At 42.3% G+C, this 21,960-nt stretch overlaps 1 protein-coding gene across 1 annotated transcript in view; it reads left to right on the top strand.

Moving 5' to 3' along the window:
- Positions 1-19,276, top strand: part of CCDC6 (coiled-coil domain containing 6) — a gene marked incomplete at its 5' end in the record, with an annotated part of 134,956 nt that extends 115,680 nt beyond the window's left edge. The window contains 4 exon segments of the mRNA XM_006147082.3: positions 5,739-5,895; positions 9,318-9,418; positions 16,580-16,704; positions 18,050-19,276. Of these exon segments, the coding sequence (XP_006147144.2) occupies positions 5,739-5,895; positions 9,318-9,418; positions 16,580-16,704; positions 18,050-18,244 (578 nt within the window).
- Positions 19,277-21,960: the final 2,684 nt, after the last annotated feature.

Below are 21,960 nucleotides of genomic sequence, written 5' to 3'. Positions count from 1 at the left end.
TTAACTTTATTTATTTTAATTTGACCAGAGTGGGACAGAGTGAGAGTGAGAGAGAAAAAGTGAGAAAGCAAACCACCGGGTCTAGGACTCGAACTGCAGTTGGCTATGTAGGAATCCAGTGCCCTTAACCACCACACCACCTGCCACCCTGACTAGATTATATTTTAAAGCATTATATTGGGCCGTCGCAAAAGTCATGACATATTTTCTGTGCAAAAATGCATCATGACTTTTCCCACTCATGGCCCAATAATAGAGGAAGGTAGAGTTTAGAATATTTCCAGAAAGTAATTCAGATAATTTTAAGTGCGTTCAAAATCACACACAATATTTTTATTTTCTTCCCCATGTTCATTTCTAGGATTGTGTTGACACAAGTTTTTTGCAGGTGACCTCAATGCACTTTTGGAATGAAAAGGCAGGGAATAGAGTGTTTACCTTCCTCCCTTCTAAATTTGGCCTTAGCTGACATTTGCTCATGGTATTTAAAGAATAAACGCTGTGAAATTTATACTTAATGTTCTGGAAAAGGCCACGATGTTCAGGTAAAAATCAAAGGAGGTGCTGAATACTTGATTAGATCCCTGTGCATTTTCTTGGGTCTCTTCTCATTTTGCTTTTTGGCTGCTCAATTTTTGTTTTTGTTTTTGTTTTTTTTTTGAATAGATAATATAGTGAAAGGTATGCAGTGAAAATATAAGTCTTCCTCTCAGCCCTGGTTCCCAGCCACCCAGTTCCACCATTACACATTTTTACTACCGTCTTCCAGATACAGACTCGTATGTGTATACCATTGTTTTATACAACTGGTAGCACAGTGAACATACTCTTTTTCACCTATTATACCTTGCAGTGTTCCCCCCGTCAGTACATCAAGAACTGCCTTCGTCCCTTTTGGAGACTGCCCAGCATTTGATTGTATGACTTTACCATAATTTAACTCGTCCCATACCATTGGGGATTGTTACGCCTCATGTGAACATCTCTGTGCACGTTTGATACCTGCGTAAGCACATGTCCAAGATTAATGGTAGGGAGTGGATTTGCTGGGCCAAATGGAATGTGCATTTAAAATTTTTGGTGGTCTATCTTCTCTGAAGTTCATTACAAGTTCTAGTCCAGTGGTACATCTGGGATGGTGCATCAGGATCATCCCTAGAACCTTTAGAAAGCATGACATGTTAGTTTTCCATTTCTGTTGTAACAAATTACCGTAAATCTTAGTGACTCAAAACAATGCAAACTTGTTTAGAATAAGGAATTAAAGTAGGGGTTTATTTTGGTACAGTTTTAAAATCCATGCACGGTTTTTCTTGTGACACACAATCTCCATGCACTTGTTGAAGAACCATCATACCGTCTTGTAATTCTACAGGTCAGAAGTGTGAAGTCGGGTTCACTGGTCTAAAGTCAAGGTGTCAGGAACTTTGGGTTCCCTCTAGAGGCTGCAGGGGGCATGTTTCTTAGCCTTTTCCAGCTTCTAGGAGCTACCCACACTTCTTACCTTGCAGCTTCTTCCTTGTGGTGGCATCACACACCCCCTACTTCTGTTGTCGCACCTCATTTCCACCGCCATTCTCCCATCGTCCTCTATAAGGACCTGTGGAGTTATGTGGAGGCCCACCTGATAATCCAGGATATCTCTGCATCTCAAGGGCCCTTTATTTAATCCTATCTGCAAAGTCCCTTTTTCATATGGTTGTAGCATTTTACAGTTTGAAGGATTTGCATGTGAATATCCTTAGGGAACTATCACTAACACTGTATAGGTTTCTGGTCCTACTCCAAGGATAGAGTCTGATCTTCTAGAAAATATTTATGTTTTTAAATACAAGTCATTCTGATAGGCACCTCAGGCTGACAACCACTGCAGATACCCCATGTAAACAAATGACATTATATCAAGGTGTCCTCACAAATTAGTTATTTTAAGATGTTTTGGAGTAGACAAAGATCTATTAGCACCTTTCTGAATTCTTTTTTGTGCTGTCAGTTTGCATTTTTCTTCCTTATTTATACTTGGCTTGTTGCACCTCAAGCAAAAATGTTAGGTGACTTTTGGGAGGAATTTTTCATTCTCATTACTTGGTCTGTACTGTACTCTTTGTTCTTTGAAGAGACTGCAGATTGCAATAGAGGTGTCCCTGAGCACCATTTTGATTTTATGAGGATAGAGGAAGCAGAAACAGAGAAGCTGCAAGCTTGCAATGTTTAGACTGGGCTTAGCGGGTGAGTGAATGACTGTCCCTCGTCCATGCACCTCATCCCTCATAGATCATGTGACCCATGCCTCCTTTAGATGCACCTCTGACATTTGGCTCCCTAAGCCCCTAACCCAACTGCACCTGAACTTGAATCTCTCTCTCAATAGTTCTCAATGCCAGTTGAACACCGGAATCCCTTGAGGAGCTTTTACTAGAGCAGTGGCTAGGCTCACCCTCAGGGATGCTGGCTTAATTGGTTTAGAGTGAGGTCTGGGATTGGTGTTTTTTAACCATAAACTTGAAAGGGCATGCCACATGTATACACCACTTTGGGATCACTTGGGAGCCAACTACCTCTTTGGCGTCTCTCTGGAAGTCACCAGACATATTGGGAGATGGCTGGACATGGTGGAAATGTAAGCTGTTTCCCGAAGTTCTAAGAAGCACTGTGTGAGAGAAAGAAAAAGAATGACTCACTCTGGTGAATCCAGCGAGATATGGCTGTGAACCAGCAGAGGGCACCCAAGGAATGCTATGGTCTTGGCCACCTGGACCTGAGTCTGATAGCGAGAGGTCGTCTTGGACCTGGTCCACACCTCATGCCTCTGACTTCTGGGTGAATGGCTGAACTGCCAAGAAGTCTTTCAGCCATCACTGCTGTTGACCTTCATATCTATAGATTATTGTTTAAGGATCCCCCTGCTGACCTCCTAGATGCTAAAGAACTGCCATTAAAAAGAAAATAAAAGAAAAAGAAAGAAAGAAATGGGGAAAAAAAGCACTCTTTTATTTCATTCTTGGTGCCTATAAAGCCTCAATTCTGTGAAGCGTTTCTATGTATGGGAAAGAAAATCAACTTGCTCTGACAGTCAGTCTTCTACTTCTAGAAACAGTAAATACACCAAGGGCCAATCTGGCGTTTCCTGTAGAGCTAAGTGAAAAATTCTGCATGCTTGCATATTTGAGATGAAATAGTTTAAATCGTTTATATTAAAAGTGTACTTTGTAAATATTTTCTCAGCATGCCTTCAATTAAAGAGATTTTTGCATCTGGATTAGACAGCAGGGTTTCTGGCTCTATTGAAAACAACCAAGGGATTTAGTGTTTAGTGCACGTAAGTGTTTAATGTTAATAATTTGGGCATTTTTATTTGAATTTCTGAAATAAGGATATTCAAGGGTTTTTTTTTTTCATATTCCGAAATGATACTGTTTTGGAACTCATTGAATACTTGTTATCAAAAGCTATCTTTTACTGAAATGCCAGACCTTCATAGAGCTGCTTAAAACTGAAACTATTGGGTCCTCAGAAAAGGCATGATGTATTTTTCTATGCAAAAATGAGTCATGACTTTTCCAATGACCCAATAGCTTGATGGGCTTTGGGAATTGAAGTAGGATCTGTTTGTGGGAAAGCAATTCTCCGTGTGGCATTAAGCCTATTGCTTCTTTTTGGACTAAAACTTGGGTGGGGATAATAATATGAAGTAGTAACCTATAGAAAAATGTCTTAGATGTGCATTAGCACATCTAAGAATTCTGAATTTTTAGCTATTTTGTAGAAAAGAGAAGTAAAATGTTTCTGCACTTAAAGTGAGGTTACATTTCAAGAAACATAAACCTGATGAAATAGCCCAAGTTGAAACTTATTTAATACACAGAACGTACTGAATGTCGTAGCTGGGCCCAGCCTACCTTACACATGCTCAGAATGTGTACATCAGCCTGCAGTTAGGCAAAGTCATCTAGCACAAAGCCCGTTTTCATAAAGTTAAATATCTCATGTAATTTATTGCATACTGTACTGAAAGTGAACAGACATGTGGGCACTTGCTATTAACGTATATATAGCTGAAAACACCTTCAAAAAGTTAGGAAAGCAATTCTCCGTGTGGCATTAAGCCTATTGCTTCTTTTTGGACTAAAACTTGGGTGGGGATAATAATATGAAGTAGTAACCTATAGAAAAATGTCTTAGATGTGCATTAGCACATCTAAGAATTCTGAATTTTTAGCTATTTTGTAGAAAAGAGAAGTAAAATGTTTCTGCACTTAAAGTGAGGTTACATTTCAAGAAACATAAACCTGATGAAATAGCCCAAGTTGAAACTTATTTAATACACAGAACGTACTGAATGTCGTAGCTGGGCCCAGCCTACCTTACACATGCTCAGAATGTGTACATCAGCCTGCAGTTAGGCAAAGTCATCTAGCACAAAGCCCGTTTTCATAAAGTTAAATATCTCATGTAATTTATTGCATACTGTACTGAAAGTGAACAGACATGTGGGCACTTGCTATTAACGTATATATAGCTGAAAACACCTTCAAAAAGTTAAAAAAAAAAAAAAATTACAAGTCAAACCATCTTGCATCCGGGACAGTCTGTGTCTGGAGGTGCTACTTTTCCTAAATTCACTGACTGAGACATGGAAAAGGAATGAAGCAGGAAAATGAGTGGACACTGAGGTTTTGGTTACTTGGTAACAGATTCTGTCTCAGATAAACCAGAAGGTGTGTGGCAGGGGAGGGAGGGCTGGTGGGGAGATATGTTTTGCCATTTTTTGAATGGGTGCTGGAGTGAGTCGCAGAATGCTGTAAAGAAAAACCTCTGAAGGCTGCAGTAGCTCCAGGAAACCTCACAGACGGAGATTTCAGGGCCCCATGAAGAAATCTCTTCCCCACTTCAGCTTCCTGGGAGGAGAGAGAATCTGACTGACACAGCCCGGGTCCAGCTGAGGGCTAGTCAGCTCTCTCCTGGGAGGCAGGTGCTGTAGCAGACCCAGATATATAGGACAGCTCCTGAGCAAGGGATATTCAGCATAAGCAGGACGCCGCCCCAGGAAGTGATGCCTGGGTGTAGGCCTCCACCTGCCATCTAACTCACACTGCGTGAGTCAGACAAGACAGTCGCACATAAACTACAAACTGGGCTTATTTGAAATATTAAAGTCCTCTTGCATATGATACCAATTTCTGTCTATAAAAAGAGCATTCACTTATCTTGATGTGCGGTGTTAGAGTACAGGGGTTCTCGGTGCGCCTCTGCTGTCATGCCTGGTGGGTGTGCTGTGATAGGCGCCCATAGATGACGCATGTGTCTGCAGTGGAGAAACAGCCAACTGGTGCCTGGAAGGAGACTGAGGGCAGATTCTAGTCCCCAGCTGGGCTCATCTCTGTCCCCAGCAACATGGAGCAGAATTTCGGTAGCTGCTACTTCCAGACTTAAATCCAGTCTGGGTCACAGTTATACCCTTTCCTCCTGCACGTAGCAATTCAGAACGCAAGTGAGTGGGGGCAAAGGTGCCTCACCTCCTGGCACTGCCTCTTGCTTTTTCTCCATGCAAATTATTGGTAAACTCGATTCTGGGATACCCAGTAAATCCAGGTCTGATCCTGGCGTGTTTAGCAGCATTTCTCTCTGTCTGTGGAATAGAAGCTGAGCTGAACTTTGAGTTGTTTTTTTTTTTTTTTTTTTAAGATTTAGGTGTGACTACACAAAACCTGACTTAACTGAGAACTTTGACTTTTCAGATTCAGAGAAAATGGCACAGTATCTGGAGGAGGAACGTCACATGCGGGAAGAGAACTTGAGGCTGCAGAGGAAGCTGCAGAGGGAAATGGAGAGAAGAGAAGCCCTCTGTCGGCAGCTCTCCGAGAGCGAGTCCAGCTTAGAAATGGATGATGAGAGGTGCGTACGAATCCCAGGTGTCTTGCAAAGAAACTCCCAGGAAAACGCATTTAACGTGATGATTAATGCCATCAGATCAAAGTGGATACTGTGACTGGGAAAAATGAGGAAGATGGAATGTTTTTCTTAAACTGAAAACAAAAGAATTGCCTTTCTAAAATTATTTTAAGAATTAATTTAATTTAATTTATTTAAATTTGACCAAAGAGAGAGGGAGGGAGAAGGAGGGAGGGAGAGAGAGAGAGAGAGAGAGAGAGAAAGTGAGAAAGCAAGCCACCAAGTCTGACACTTGAACCATGATTGGCCCAGTGGGAGTCCAGCACCCTTAACCACATGCCACCTGCCAGCCCTTCTATAATGTTTTGGTGGGAGAAGAAATGCAGGCAGGATTATATGGAGAGAGGAGGCAGACTTTGCATTCATTGTTGAATTGGTCTAATCCGGTGTCACGTCTGTTTAAAGCAAGCACATTTTAATCCTTGTGTATGGAAAAGGTTGCTGTGTCCAGCTCGAGGAAGCAAACGCATCCTTTCAAACCTGGGTTGAAAGAACCGGGAGGAGACAGTAGAAGTTCTTGAAATCCCGAGGACTTGCCTTGACACCCTCTATGACTCTGAGCCTCTCATAGCTACTTATCCCAGCGCTGCCGTAGGCCAAGATAATAGCCATCCTTTAGGAGGAAGTGGTCTCAGCATTTCTCTCATCCAGACAGCCCTCATTTTCCTTTTCCTCCAAACTTGGGTATAAGGTAGTTATTAAGGTAAGAAACAGATCTACACACCAGGAGATGGCATAATGGTTCTGTTGCTGGACTCCCACATAATTGACAGCAGTTCAAGTCCTGGTCCTGGTGGCTTAAAACTCACACCAGGCACATGTGCATGCGGGCTCAAAATCCTGAGAGGAGACGGGATCGTGGCATGACCATCCCCCCGGGCTGTGATTTCTCACTTTCTATCTCTTGTTTCTCTATAGTAAAAATCTTTCTTTAAAGAAAAAAAAAAGGATAGAAAGAAATCTAAAAAACCGTTCAATCAACTCAGAAACCCAGCATGTAGGGAATTTGCCTCCTTACAAACAAAAACATTTCTGAGTGGAATTTCCTGCCCTGGATCAGAGATGCCCTGGCCTCTGTGGGCCACATCACAATGTGTGAAGAGAGATCGACCATCCTCGACGGGCCTTTTAGATGGGGCTGGGCAGCCTGTTTCTGAAACCAGGGTCTCTACTGGCTGTGAATAGTACTGTCTATTGATGCCAAATGTGTCTGATAACGTGAAGGCCATATTAGCACATTGTGGCTCCATTTTTATTATGGTATGGATCTAGAGGGCTTATGAAGCTTTGGGTCAGTTTGCTGTGGACGGTGGTAATATCAGTTCAAGAAAAACATGAGATTTTCTATCATCAAAGTCAGATTTGGAAAGAATAGAGATGATTCTTTCTTTCTTAAAAGTTTGCATTATAAAACTGTCATCTGTAATTCTAAATTTCACTGATCCATTTCTGAGTTTTCCATGGTAAGGTTTTTATCCTCTAAGGATCATGTGACTAAAAACATCAACTAGAATACTAAATAGCTTACTAAGTACCCTCTTAACTACTGTAACGCAGAGCAGACCGTGTAGTAACATGTATAGCATTCTCTACCCAATTCTGGATAAGGCACACTTTAAGGGATACCTTCTTCTGATGGTGGCGGCAATACTGAAGCTACTTCAGGCTTCCAGATAAATGCCTTTTTTTCTCCCCCCAAAAAACTGGTATTCACTGTGGAACATTTGCTTACCTTTTATAGGACAGATTATTACAGATCAAGTACAACTAACTTCCCTTCTGTAAATGATGATGTCACATTTGGGAGAAAGGTACTAGTCTGACACTAAAGACCATAGGAAGTGGTCTTTGCCGCCCAGCCGGATATAGATGAGGAAAAGCCACCCCAATGCCACTGCGGTGGGCTGCTCTGAAGAGGGTGGGGAGAAGGACCAACAGTTAGCATAATGGCTATGTCACAGGACTCCCACGTAGTCGACCACAGTTCGTGTCCCAGACCCGGTGGCTTAAAATTCACACTGGGCACGCATGCGTGCGTGCCCAAGATCCTGAGAGGAGAATGGAGGAGAAGGGATTGTGGCGAGGGATGGTGGTGGCGCGTGGCCTCCTGCGGGGGGGGGGGGGGTGATTTCTTGCTTTCTATCTCTCTGTCTGTCTGGCGAGCGCACGCGCCCTATAGCAAAAACCTCTTAAAAAAAAAAAAAAGGTGGGGAGAATTAGTGGCTGATGTCTAGTTGAGATGTGCGTCAGATTCGGGGGCTGGTTTGGTTCAAGGCCAGCCTGCTTAGACATGGCTGTGTTAGGGTTCCACCATGAATTGACTGAATGCCACGGCTGAGACCTTCCCGGGATTGAAGGTGCATGCACATGTGGCCCTTTGGCCCACAGAAGAATGGTTGATCAGGAAGTCTCTTGAGCAGAAATTCCTCCTCGTAGGGCTCTGTGCGTGGTTCACAGAGTGAACGTGATTATACTCCAGCATTCCCAGGTCGGAGGTGACTTTGGAATCTAGGAGAAAGTCAAACTCAGCAGGAGGTGGCGAAGCACGACTTACCGAGGTCCTGGTCTTCACATCCTCACAGCTTTATTACATTCTTATTTATTTATTTATTTATTTTTGAGAGAGAGATTTTTGCTATAGGGCACATGTGCTCACTGGAGAGATGGAGAGAGCAAGCAAGAAATCACCCCCCCCCAGGGGGGCACAATCTCTTCTCCATTCTCCTCCCAGGATTTTGGGCACATGCGCCTGGCACGAGTTTCAAGCTTCCGGGTTTGAGACTTGAACTTCAGTCATCCATATGGGAGTCCAGTGCCTTAATCACTACGCCACATACTGGGCCCCTGCATCTTCTGTTGCATTCTGACATGTGAATGTTTGTTAAACAAGGCATGCTTTGTAAACAGTTGACAATCTTTTCCCGGGAATATAAATCTTTAAGGTTTATTCTTACGGCAGAAATCTCCAAGGGGTGGCTTGTATTTGAGTTTCAAGTAAGAATTTAAATGTAGCCTTAAAACATGGATCTCTTTGTCATTCTTGAGACAGTGGGGGTGACACACAGCCTAACTGTTGTGTGACAGCCAGAAGACCAGTCCTCCGGTGTGTGGTACAGCTGCTCCATTGGGACCCCATCCTGAGCTCAGATACCCCGTGTCCCCTAACCTGTGCCCTTATGGAGTGAGGTTTGCCAAACTGGAGCAGTGGGACCCAGGAGCCCATTTTATAAATGTCTGTTAGCTACAGCATCACTTTCTAAACATTTGGGAATATATATATGCATCTCAAACATTATCTGTTATGAACTCTCTTAAGAACTGTTTAAATGCAGGCAGTTCTGATATTTCCTCCTCTCTCCGCTTAGGTATTTTAATGAGATGTCTGCTCAAGGATTAAGACCTCGCACTGTGTCCAGCCCGATTCCTTACACACCTTCTCCAAGTTCAAGCAGGCCTATTTCACCTGGTAAGTACATGTCTTCGGCTACTTCTTTGACTCATGGCTGGTGCGTTCACTTGGCATTCCTTACTCCATTTCCCTCCCGCTTCCAGCATACAGGGATCTTATAGACAGAGAGATAGTGGCCATGTAGACTTCAAAACATGAAAATTATTATCAAGATTAAGAATTTATTTAAAGTATTATTTAATTTTATTTATTATTATTATTATTTTAATTTGACCAGAAACAGATAGGAGAAGGCAGTGGGGTGAGAAAGTAAGCTACCAGGTCTGGGACTCGAACCGCAGTCGACCATGTAGGAATCCAGAGCCTTAACTATCATGCCACCTGCCGATCCCAAGACTAAGTAAGACTCTTGGCTTGGATATTTTAAACATAAATACTGGAGTACTAGCTGGTGTTTTTCTTCATTTAAAAAAAAAAAAAGGTTTTTGCTATAGGGTGCCAGTGTTTGCTGGAAAGAGACAGAGAGAGAAAGAGAGAAATCACCCTATAGAGGGGATGGCGATGCCATAATCCCTTCCCTCCATTTTCTTCCTGGGATTTTGGGCACACACACACATATGCCTGGTGTGATTTTCAAGCCATATGGGAGTCTATGGTAACTACCATGCCACCTGTTGGCGCCTCAACTATTATTTTTAAGGTAAGGAGATAGGACTCCAAAACATCCATTTCAAAAGAAGACAGTCTTTGACTGATTGTAAATGCCAATGGATGGACAAAAACGTTGAGTAGATTTCCAAGATACATCCTAGCACATCATATTCATAATACATTTTCTCATTTTGTCCTCAGAATAGTTAATGTAGGTATCATTTTTCCCATGTTAAAACTGAGGTGCAGGACTAGCAGGTGGTGTGGAGGTTAAGACACTGAATACCACATGGCTGACTTTGTGGTTCCAGTCCCGGACTTGGCAGCTTGAAAGGCACACTGAGCACATGTATATGCATTCCCAAAATCCTGAGGGGAGACAAGAGGAACAAGGACTACTGTGTTGTGGCCATCCTCCATGTCAGAGGAGACGGAGCTTTTTACTTTCTCTGTCTGGTGAGCTTACATGCCCTGTAGCAAAAACTAAAAAATAAATAAGGATCGAGGTGCAGCTCCTTGGAAGTTTGCTAACTACTTCACAGGACCAGGAGGTGGCAAGACAAGGTGTGTGTTTCCACAGCCTGAGTTCTTCCAGCGTGAGCTGCCTGTGAATATTGCCGATGACTGAGTGGGACTTGGCCCCAGTGGGCAGGCCGAGCCAGAAGGAACAAACTTCAGGCAGTCTGCGCCTGGCTTTGCTTTCAGAAGCCTTTCCCTGAAAGGCCTGCTTGTCTTCATCTGACCCCGAAAACTCTCCCCTGGTCCCTGGCCCAGTACCAGCACCACGTGGGGCTAGCAGGCCAGGAGGGCAAGTAAACGATCCAGCAGGGGAGAGAGGAAGCAGAGGGAGGGAGAGGGTGGCAAGTGGAGCTTGGGGAGGAAAGAAAAGGTAGCCGGCCAAAGGACTGCATCTTGTGACCGAAATGATGAGACTGATCCTGTGCTTGCTGGTAAACAGATTTTACACAGAGTTGGGAAAAAAATCTGTGGGGGCAGAGGGAAGATGGAGGCTGCATTCACAGTAGCCGGAAGTGACTGCTTTACAGGATGGCAGCATAAGGGTTTTATAAAGTGAAACAGCTTCACGTTAGAGGGACAGTTCATTTTGTCTGTTAAGAATTATTGAAACAGAGGAGCAGATGGCATAATGGTTACATTGTTGGACTCCCAAGTAGTAGACCATGGTTCAAGTCCTGGACCCGGTGACTTAAAACTCACGCCATGTGCGTGTGTGTGTGTGTGTGTGTGTGTGCCCAAGATCCCGAGAGGAGAATGGAAGAGAAGGGATTGCAGTGTGACCATCCCCTTTGTGGGGGGGGAGGGGGCATGATTTCTCACTTCCTGTCTTCCTGTATCTCTGTCAACAATAACAAAAATATATGTTGAAACGAAGAATGCCCTTAAGGTTGATAGAAGGGAAGTGGTGCTATCATGCAGTTTCCATAGCAGAAGAAATGGCTTCATTTCCCAAATGTAAGATCCAGGCCAGACCTGTGCTGCTGTGACTTTTTAATTTTTATTTATTTATTTTTTAAAAAGAAGGGAAAATCAAAACTAAAAAGTCCAGCACAAGGCTTGGCAGCTTTTGTATACTTTGGGCCAGTGTGCTCCCTGGCTTCTGGCAAGATTATAAAGGGGCTTATCACAAACCAGTGTCGTGGACCAGTGGAGTGGTCATGGCCCCGTGTTCTTGTCTAAAGGATGTTCCTGAAAATGTGTCTTCTATTTGCCAGCGGCCTTAAGTGTCTCTCCAAAAGCTTTTCTTCCTAGCCGCCTTTCAGTGTCCCCAAAATAGCAGTTGGCTTTCATTACCAAGACAAAGGTCATTTTTGCATTTGGATTTATTGACGTAAAGGAACACCTGAGTCTGCAAGAAGCAAGATGGAGGGCTATTTTGTAGTTGAGGTGATGCTGATTCATATTAAATTTAATATCCTGTTTGGCTTATTTTAACCTGAAGAAATCTTCAGAGGCATTTAGTTTCCAGTTCATTAAAAAGAATGTTGTGGGCTGGCACTATGACCTTGTTAAGGCTGCTGGATCCCACATGGCTGATTGTGTGGTTCAAGTCCCAGACCCAGTGTCTTGAGAAACACCTTGGGTACCGGGTATGTGTACCTAAAATCCTACAAAGCAGAAGTGTAGGAAGGATTGTAGCCTGACCATTCCCTGTGGGAGGTGCTCTCTCCTCTCTTTGTTTCTTTCTCTCTCTGGTATGTAAACATACCCTCTATCCATGATTGTTTGATTCCTCGGTTTACCTGCATGTGTATGTATGTACCATAATTCTAGCTGACAGGAAAGGCTGAGGGGAGAATTGTGGCATGACTCCCTGCTGAGGGTACTTCTGTGTGTTGTGTGTGTGTGTGTCTTTCTCCTTCTCTCTCTCATGAAAGAAACAAGCTGCGGAAAAAAAAAAAAGAAAAAGGAAAAAAGAAATAAACATAGTCACTGAAAAAGAAAAAAGTCACCCAGCTGGTGGTGTGGTAGTTAAGGCATCTGGAACTCTCTGGGCCAACTGCATGGTTCAAGTCCTAGACCCAGCAGCTTGGAAAACATACCCGTGCATGTGCGTATGTGCCCAAAATCCCAAAGAAAGAATGGAGGAGAAGGGATTATGACATGGCCATCCTCCCCAGGGTTGCTCACTCTCCCCCTCCCACCTCTCTCTCTGGCAAGCACACTCACCCTATAGCAAATATAAAAACTCAGATCTTGGTTGCAAATATTCCTTCTATTATAACAATTATTCTTCTATTCCATTTACATAATTTTTTTGGGGGGGAGGCAGCGAGAGGTTTTTGCTATAGGGCACATGTGCTCACCAGAAAGACAGAGACAGACAGAAAGTGGGAAATCACCACCCAGGGGGGATGGCCATCCCCTCTCGGAATCTTGGGCACGCACGCACACATGCTCGGTGTGAGTTTAAGCTACCAGGTCCGGGACTCAAACCGCGGTCGACTACATGGGAGTCCAACGACATAGCCATTATACTAACTACTCGTCTCCCATTTACATAGTTTTCCCTGTGCCCGTCACTGGAGTGGGGCCTGCATCAAGTTTGGGCTTGCTTGGGTAGATTAGCTATGTAGTTTCCCCTTATACTATGTAAGATGTGGCCATCCTACTCTTAGTTCTTCAAAGTCGATTTTATCTCCTGTTTGGCAGCAGAGTTACTCCATCCTAATCTAGTACACTACAGAGCTATATGTAGTAGAAGCAAACTCTGAATATCCCAGTTTTGTTTTCACTTAACTTTTTATTGGAAGACTGTATGGTTCTCCGTATTAAGAATAATCTAGTCACTTCCTTAGTGGCAATATGTTGTTTGTATAGTTTTCATTTCCATTTTAAACATTTTGGCTCTTTTCCTCCTTCACATTTTTGGTTAACATCGGAAATGTTGCATTTTCACCAACTGTTGAAATTTTGCACCTGCTTCACAATTTGATCAAAAGATAACTATCTTAGAGCTTAATTATATGTGAACTTTTCTTGATTAGAAGTGAACTTATCCGGGGGGGGTTAAATAGTTCACAGAAAATACATATGTGAACTTTTCTTGATTAGAAGTGAACTTCCCCGGGGGGGGGGTTAAATAGTTCACAGAAAATACGTATTACGAAAAAGCTACTCATGGATTCTAAAGTTCTTTCAAGCCAAGATAAACTCATATTTAAATTTCATTTTCCCACAAACTTTTAGAAGTGCCTTTATCGGTGGATTATATAGGGAGAGTTACAATGAACCCTCCCTGTATAATAGTTAACAATTTTCAGGTTGTTCATTATTTTATGCAATCTCAGAGAAGAAAATGTACAGTTATTGTGTGTTGATGTGTCTAAATCAGGGGTGGGCAATAATCTACTCTAAAACCAGACCTGTACCCCAAGTGCAGTGAGCACACCCAGGACCCAGATCTTGGTTTCTAATTCCATTTTTCAGTGAAAAGAACTAGGGCTACTTAGGGAAGTGGATGTCTCTCAGACCAGGGCACACAGTATCTAAGATGAGCCTGGGACACCTTGCAGTGCAAGAAAAAAGTAACCATGTGCTTAAAAACAAACAAACAAACAAAAAACAAACAAACAAACAAAAAAAACAGAATGATGGAAGTACTTTAAAGTGGTACAGGAACTCTCAAATACCCAATCTGGAAGAATTGGCGCAGTCAGAGAAATTCTGTAGAGAAGGTCCTGGAGCCCTGTGCACGCAGAACACACACAGGCCAGCTGAGACAGGGTTCGATTCCAGCATTGAGGACCCTGTTAGGTGTGTGTGTGTGTGTCTCACATAAAAACAAAAAAATAACTAAAGAAAATTTCAATAATAGATTATAAACTAAACATGAAACAAATATCCTAAGTTCCTACTGATGAGTAAATGACTGAAAATAAATAAGGGGGAAGAGACAAGTCTGCCATAGAAATTTCTCAGTAATATATATAAAGAGATCCTGCCTGCAAGCGGTGGAAATAGCTCTCAACTCCTTCAGTGTGAGCTATGTGACTATAGTATTTAGAGGTCAGGTATAAGGAAAACCTGACAGAGGAGGCTGGGAAGTCGCTACAAGAAAAGTAGCATAACATGCCACCATAGTCAAGACAAAGCATTTCGAGCAGGGAGTGGTCAGCTGGTGTCAGCTGCAAAGTTAAGTAGAATGGAGTGGGGATCAATATTCACGGCTGGCAGCAGGGATCCCGCTGCTGAAGTTCGCTCTAGCAGAGAGAAACAGTGGTGGGGTCAGAAGCCAGAACGAGAGGCAAGTTAAAGAGGAAACTGCGTCAAATTATGTGAATTCTTGCAGAGAGGATATTTTCATTTATACGTTGTGTCGGTGTGTAAAACTATTTTAAAACGAAAAAAAGATACCTGCCTTTAATTTTATTTTAGTTTGTTTTTCTTTAGCAAAGGAATATTAGGACCAGCCTCATAGCCTAGTGGCTAAGGCATCTAGATTCCCCATGGACAGCCATGAGGTTCCATTCTCACGTGTGTGTATGTGTGTGTGTGTGTGTGTGTGTGTGCACGCGCACACACCCAGCATCTTGACAGGATGGAGAAATGCAGGAGAAGAAGCTATGGCATAATCATGCCCCTTTGGGGTGGCTTTCTCCTCTCTGTTTCTGGTGCGTGAACTTGCCCTCTGCCAATTAAGGAAAAAAAAACAATTAGAGAGAGATTGGATCAATGAGAAGGCTATAAAGAAGCAGAAATAAAAAACCATCCAGAATCTTTTTATCCAAAGACATTATTTTAGTATTTATGTACTTCATCTCCTTACTCTTACTCCTTGCAGTTTTTCTTTAGATAGTTGATTTTACATGTATTTTGAAATACTGTTGTATCTCGGTTTACTTTTTTTTTTTAGTTTATTTCTTCCATAACTGCAAGAGACAGAAAGAGTAACAGAGAGACAGCGTCCCCAACAGGATCTTGGTCCCACAGTCCACCTCCAGCCTCAGCCTGCCTGGATCCTGGGTGCTCACATGCCAGGCATACTCAGCAAGGTCTTTGGATGTAAACCCAGAACTTTCATATGTGGATCAGCCTTGCAGAGCCTTGTGTTTTATTGTGCATCACTGTTACTATTTATCTCCCTTTCACATTCCACTTTTTAATTAATCATCTTTTAAATTTACCATTTTGAATTTGATGGTAAAATAAATCTCACATTAAGAGGTTTGAAGTATTATCTTGCAGTTTTGATTTGCATCTCCCTGATGATTAACAATGTTGAACAACTGTTTATACAACTGTTGGCAGTTTATATTTATTCTTGGAGAATTGCCTATTCAAGTAATTTGCTCATTTTGATTATTTAACCCACTTCAGATAGGTAGTTTCAGCATCATATCCAACAAATTATTCCCAAGACCGGTATTAAGGAACTTTCTCCCCATTTTACTTCTAGCAGTTTTGTCATTTCAGGTCTTATATTTAAATCTTTGATCCATTTGGAGTTTATCTTTGCGTATGATGTAAGATGAAGGTCCAGTTTCATTCCTTTGCATGTGGATATTCAGTTTTCCCAGCACGAAGTTTTACTTTATTTTTTTTTAAAAGAGAGATGAAGATTTTTGCTCTAGGGTACATATGCTTGTTTGTGAGACAGAAAGTGAGAAATCCCTTACCCTCCACTACCCAGGGGGAATGGCCATGCTGTAATTCCTCCTTTCCCTAGGATTTTGGGTACAGATATCTGGCCAGGGTTTCATGGCCTCTGAGTCTAGTACTCGAATAGCGTTCAGCCATGTGGGAGTCTAGCACCTTAATCACTAACGCCACCTGCTGGCACCCTCCAGTACCAGTTACTGATGAGACCATCCTTTCTCCATTGCGCATTCATGATGTCCTGGTAAAGACCAGTTGATTGCCTTTACGTGGGTTTATTACTAGACTCTCCATTCTGTTCTAGAACTTCATTCGTATATCCTTCGTCATGCAGCATGCCCATTGAGTGGCCACCTCTGTTCTCTTCTGTGTTTACTTTTGTGCAACCGCCTAGGTGGTTGAGGCACCATATAATTGAATTTGAGATGATGATCTGCTGTTCTATTTCAGGTCTATCATATGCAAGTCACACAGTTGGTTTCACGCCGCCGACTTCACTGACTAGAGCCGGAATGTCTTATTACAATTCCCCGGGTCTCCACGTGCAGCATATGGGAACGTCCCATGGTATCACAGTAAGTATCCTGGGACAGGAAGCCACCCTGGACTCCTGATGGTGATTTCAACTGGTCCTTCTTGGGATACCAGGATTGGCGCCCCTAGTGACCTTCCTGTGTCTCCCAGCAGTTCACTTGAAGTTATAGACTTCCTAGAAGATTAATAATTCTTACTTTGAAACTAAAACCTTTCCTAAGAAGCAAAACTTCAACTTTACTTCCTATGAAAAATTGCTCATTGCCTAATGTAATTTGAACTCTGGCCAATGCCTTGATTGAACCTTGACCAGCTCTTTGCCACAAAAAATTATTGTTGGTTGCCATAATGTCTAAAAAATATTTATTGTCCGCACCTTCACAGCTCACTGCCTCTCAGTAATCTTCCTGAAGTTAGCCTTGTTTCTGGTTTTAATCAGTTTTTTATCTCTTGAATTAGAAGAAAGCTTTATTGCATCTAGTTCATACTCTACCCAATGGAGCTTTTTTCTTTAGAGTTGACAAATATTTGACTAAGAGTGCTGTTTGAAATATCATCGGTAGGAGTTAGGAAATTGGAGAAGAATTCAGGGTATTTTTGGTAAGAGCATATGCCAAAGAACAACTCTATTTGAAGAAAGCATTTAGGGAACCAGCAGTTAGCGTAATGGCTATGTCGCTGGACTCCCACGTAGTCGACCGCGGTTCGTGTCCCGGACCCGGTGGCTTAAAACTCACGCCGGGCGCGTGTGCGTCGTGCCCAAGATCCCGAGAGGAGAATGGAGGAGAAGGGATTGCGGCGTGACCATCCCCCCTGGGGGGTGATTTCTCGCTTTCTGTCTCTATTTCTCTCTCTGTCTGTCTGGCGAGCACACGCGCCCTACAGTGAAAATCTCTCAAAAAAAAAAAAAAAAAAAGAAAAAGAAAAAAAAAAAAGAAAGCATTTAAGGCATTTACGAAGCTGTTTTGCCAGTTTGATGGACTTTATATAAAAGCAGGGATGATTTAGTTGCACTGTAGCCCTCAAGGTCTGAAACACTTGTTTTGAGTGATAGAAGGGATTGATCACTTACAACTAACAACAGAGGTTTAAGGGGACGATAGGACATCCTGTTTCAATTTTACAACTTTCTCATGAAGGAAAGTAGTTTGGTCCAACCCAAGTTCTATAGTAGTAATTAGTCATTGGCCATAGCATTTTCATCCGTGTAGGTGTAAACACTACGTTGCCTATGATTTCCTTACTAGTTCAGGAACCAGTACGTGTAAAGGAAGGAAATGGCTGGTTTGATGGTCAGGTTTTCAATAGCCTCAGTTCCAAGTCAAGCTGTGTCAGAAATGAGCTGCCTGTGCCTAGACTGACCTGTTATTCCGTCCCTCTCTGCAGAGGCCTTCACCACGGAGAAGCAACAGTCCTGACAAATTCAAACGGCCCACACCGCCACCGTCTCCAAACACACAGACCCCAGTCCAGCCACCTCCACCTCCACCTCCGCCACCCATGCAACCCGCGGTCCCCTCAGCAGCCACCTCGCAACCTGCCCCTTTGCAACATTCGGTGCACCCCTCCCCCCAGCCTTAATGCATGTGCTTAGTCTGAAGTTCAAGTTGGGACTCGTCCAACGGACCCGTCTACTCAACGCCAAAGGCTTCTTCCCTGGCATATTTGGATCGGACTTATTTGCACTGAGGTTATCTAGGCTTCACTATTCATTGTGTTGTAAGTGTTGGTCGGAAACGCAGCCAGTGTTGTGGGTCTACAACACTAACCAGACGACTTCTCCCATCAGTGTTTTACTTGAATCTACGTGTACGTCCATCCCCAGGCTGGAACATTTGCTATTTGGTATTTGGTAATTCAGCAGCAGTGTGCAATTTTTGCTTGGCCCCAGAGCTTCATTTTCCTGGCTTTTAGGTTTGTAAAATAAAAAGGGATCTCTTTTTTATATATTTTTTTTTCATGAATTTGCCGAAAATGACCAAGCTGTTTTTGGTCTCTGTCTCTCATTATAATGGTGTTTACTAAACACACAAACAACTCAGCACTACAATTCAGACCATTGGAACTCTAGCTTTCAGAGTAGAGTGGAAAGTTAGATAAATCAATGCCCAGTACATAAATATTGTTTAATAAGAGCTTTCTACAGGTACACTTTCTACAGGTTATTTTCCATGTAAGTTGACATCCTTGTCTCTTGTAATACAGATGGTCCAAGGTAATGAATCACATGGTTGTACTTCTCGACGTACATGGGATGGATACTTATTGTAAATTAAGGTGTGTTCTTTTCCTTTATCTTTAATGTTAACCTACCGAAACTGGCCCCCTCTAACATGAGTCGATAAATGTTGTCCTACCCACCAGTGATTTCGATGGCTAATTAGAATGTGCTTATTTGATTTCTGCTGCAGAAGGCAATGTGATTGTAACAAAAACAGAGTGATTTTCCCTTCCATTTTTTTTTTTTGTGTGTGTGTGTCCTCCTGAAATAAGAGTTTGAACAAATATTCTAAAGGTGCAAAAATACTCGTAGAGGATACTATTTGAAGTGGACATTTTAGGAGTATCATGGTGTGACGGCCACAAAATACTGTATTGCCTGACAGAAGAAGAGAGCTGTAGGGGAGGGAGCGCATTAACATGGAAGACCGCCCACTTCACCCAGTGGAAGCAAGTACAGTGTACAAAAGAAGTATATTCTGAATACATGATTTCCATTCATTGAGCACAAATAAATCATTCAGTTTCACTATGAAGTGGAACACTATGAGTCACTTTTTCTTCATCTTTGCAACATCGTTGTTTTTCAGCAGTTACTGTTTTTGTACTTTGGTAGTAAAGTGATTTTTACCACCTGTGTTTGCATATTTCTATATGCCGTGGATGAAAGTAACTTACTAGAGAATGTATATTTTATGATGAGAATGTGTATCTGTTGGATATAATCAGAGAACTGAAAATTAATTTATCAGTAATTTTTAAGAGTCCATGTTTTGTGACTACCATCTCTAATGGCTAACTGCTTATCGAACACACTCCTAAAAATAAGGAACCATGACATTGTAGATATTTTTAATATTGTACAGTATAGACACCTCCATTTTTGCCTTCGAATTGTGTATTTAAGAGTTAACAGAATGAAGAAAGTCTCGTTGGATAATAGTGTTTGGCTAGCATTTTAAGAGCTTGAGAGTAAAAGCAACAATAGGGTTTTTTCATTTCTTCTGGCTTCTACCCCCAAACTGGGAGCATCACGCCTCAATTGTTTGGAAGAAATCCTAGGGCTATATAGATTTATTTTTAATGTGTGTGTAATATACATAATCATAGTACAGATCTCAAATTTGAGGAAGAAGTTTGGCATCTAATTATTGAGGCTTTTGGGTTTTAATATTGCCAGACTGGGCCATGTCAACCCTGGAGATTTCACCAACAGCTCGCTCTGACCTTCCTGGTTCCTTGCTGTTCCAAGGAATTCTGAGACTAGGCAAACAGATTTTTGCCTTCATGGTACAATTCTCGATTTTTTTCTTACAGGAGAAATATGGTATGTTTACAGAAATCTTTTTATGAGATTATAGATTTCGTTGCTGTTGGATAATGTCTCGTATTCAAACAAGAAAGTCCCGAATGTAATGATCTTCTATCAATTTGGTTATCTTGAAAGCACAAAAGTTGAAACATTGCCATATGGTGAATGGAAAAGCACTTGGAGTGAGCAAACAGTTCCTGATAAATGCCTTCTAGACACAGGTTCTTGACATGCAGACTTCTGCAGAAGAGTACTGCTGGTTCTCCTAGACTCGTCATTTCACTTCAAAATAAAACACACGTCCTTCAAACAGCACTTTTCAACCTAAGTCTAGTTGCCTCTCCCTGTAGACATTCAGAACCGATGGAACAAACACTACTATTTTGAATTTCTCATGTTTCATGTCCTTTCAGAGTGTGTCATGACCCCACGTAGAGCCGGTAACACATGGGCAGTACCTGCTAGGACATTTTCTTGGCAATTGTTTTAACTGTGGAGGCCTGCAAGATTCAGATCCCACGCCCATAGGGGCAGGAGCCCTTTACCAAGAGAAGTCAGGTGCTTCTCATAGGGCCTGGGCATGGTTACTGCTGTCCTGTTGCCCATTCACCCAGGTTAACCCTGGATGGACTCACAGAAGGTAAACTCACCTTTGTAAAGCCGTGGCCATCCTGCAGGCAGACCCAGAGCAAGAGTAGCTTCAGTAGTTTTATTTCCTGTCTTCCTGACAGAGACCCTTGGCTACCACTGTGCTGCTAATAGGATAAGTAACTCCCTTGCCAGATTTCCATGCCTTTTATACAAAACCAAATTAAGTTACCTAATACCTGGCACCTCTAGGCTCTCGACTGCTTTCTCTTATCAAGCATGCTGGCATTCTAGACAGAATTCTAGGAATTTGGCAGGTGATAGAAATATTCAAAATTTTAACTTACTCCTTTGTTGGTTGAAAGGAGTTTTAGATTCTGAGCTCCTGAGATACTGACTCACGACCACAGATGAATGTGTGACCAGAATGTGGCTTTGACACCAAGTGCTGCTGTGCCTTTATAATTAGCTTCTGATTTGACCAGAGATGATGGATAATGTGAATTTATGTTAATCAGTTGTTCAACTGTAGGAAAATAGAAGCTGTATAACCCTTTATTAGGTAGACAGGAACTTCTGCACAAAGTCTTGCTTGTAAAGGATGCCCGATAAGGCAAGAAAAAGCATAGTAACGTATACCTTGAGAGCTCAATATTTTCTCATCACAGAAGACCTATTTCTGTGTACCTTGCTCTTCTGTCTAGTACTTGTCTTATAGGTAACCAGCGCTGAAAACTTTGTAGTGATGACTACCAAAGAAATACATAGTAAAACAACCTTTATTTCCCAATTATTAAAAAGCCAGCTGTTGACGCTGCTACATGAGTTCCATGCTCAAGAGCCATTGTAAGAGATTAAGGGGTGCGTTCAGTTATTTTCTCTCTCTCTCTCTCTCTTTTTTTTTTTTTTTTTTTTTTTTTTGATAAAATATGTTAGCTTAAAGTTACAGTGAGCATGTTCCAGAATGCTCAGCGGTTGTGATGAACTGCCAATTCCAGGTTGCCTCTCTTAGGTAATGAAAGGAATCCTGTGTTCATGCCAGCATGGGTGCTGTGTGTGTGCACGTGTGCGTGTGTGCATTCACGCCTTAACTCGGGTTACTGCTCAACTTTAGTTCTTGACTTGTCCGCACCGTCCTCTGGATTATATTGTATATCTCCATCTGAGCTTCCTCCTG

This window comes from Tupaia chinensis, unplaced genomic scaffold, assembly GCF_000334495.1.
Source record: "Tupaia chinensis unplaced genomic scaffold, TupChi_1.0 Scaffold000199_1, whole genome shotgun sequence".
NCBI lineage: Eukaryota > Metazoa > Chordata > Mammalia > Scandentia > Tupaiidae > Tupaia > Tupaia belangeri.
Note: the sequence above shows the minus strand (reverse complement) of the source record. Positions and strands in the feature narration are given on the sequence as shown.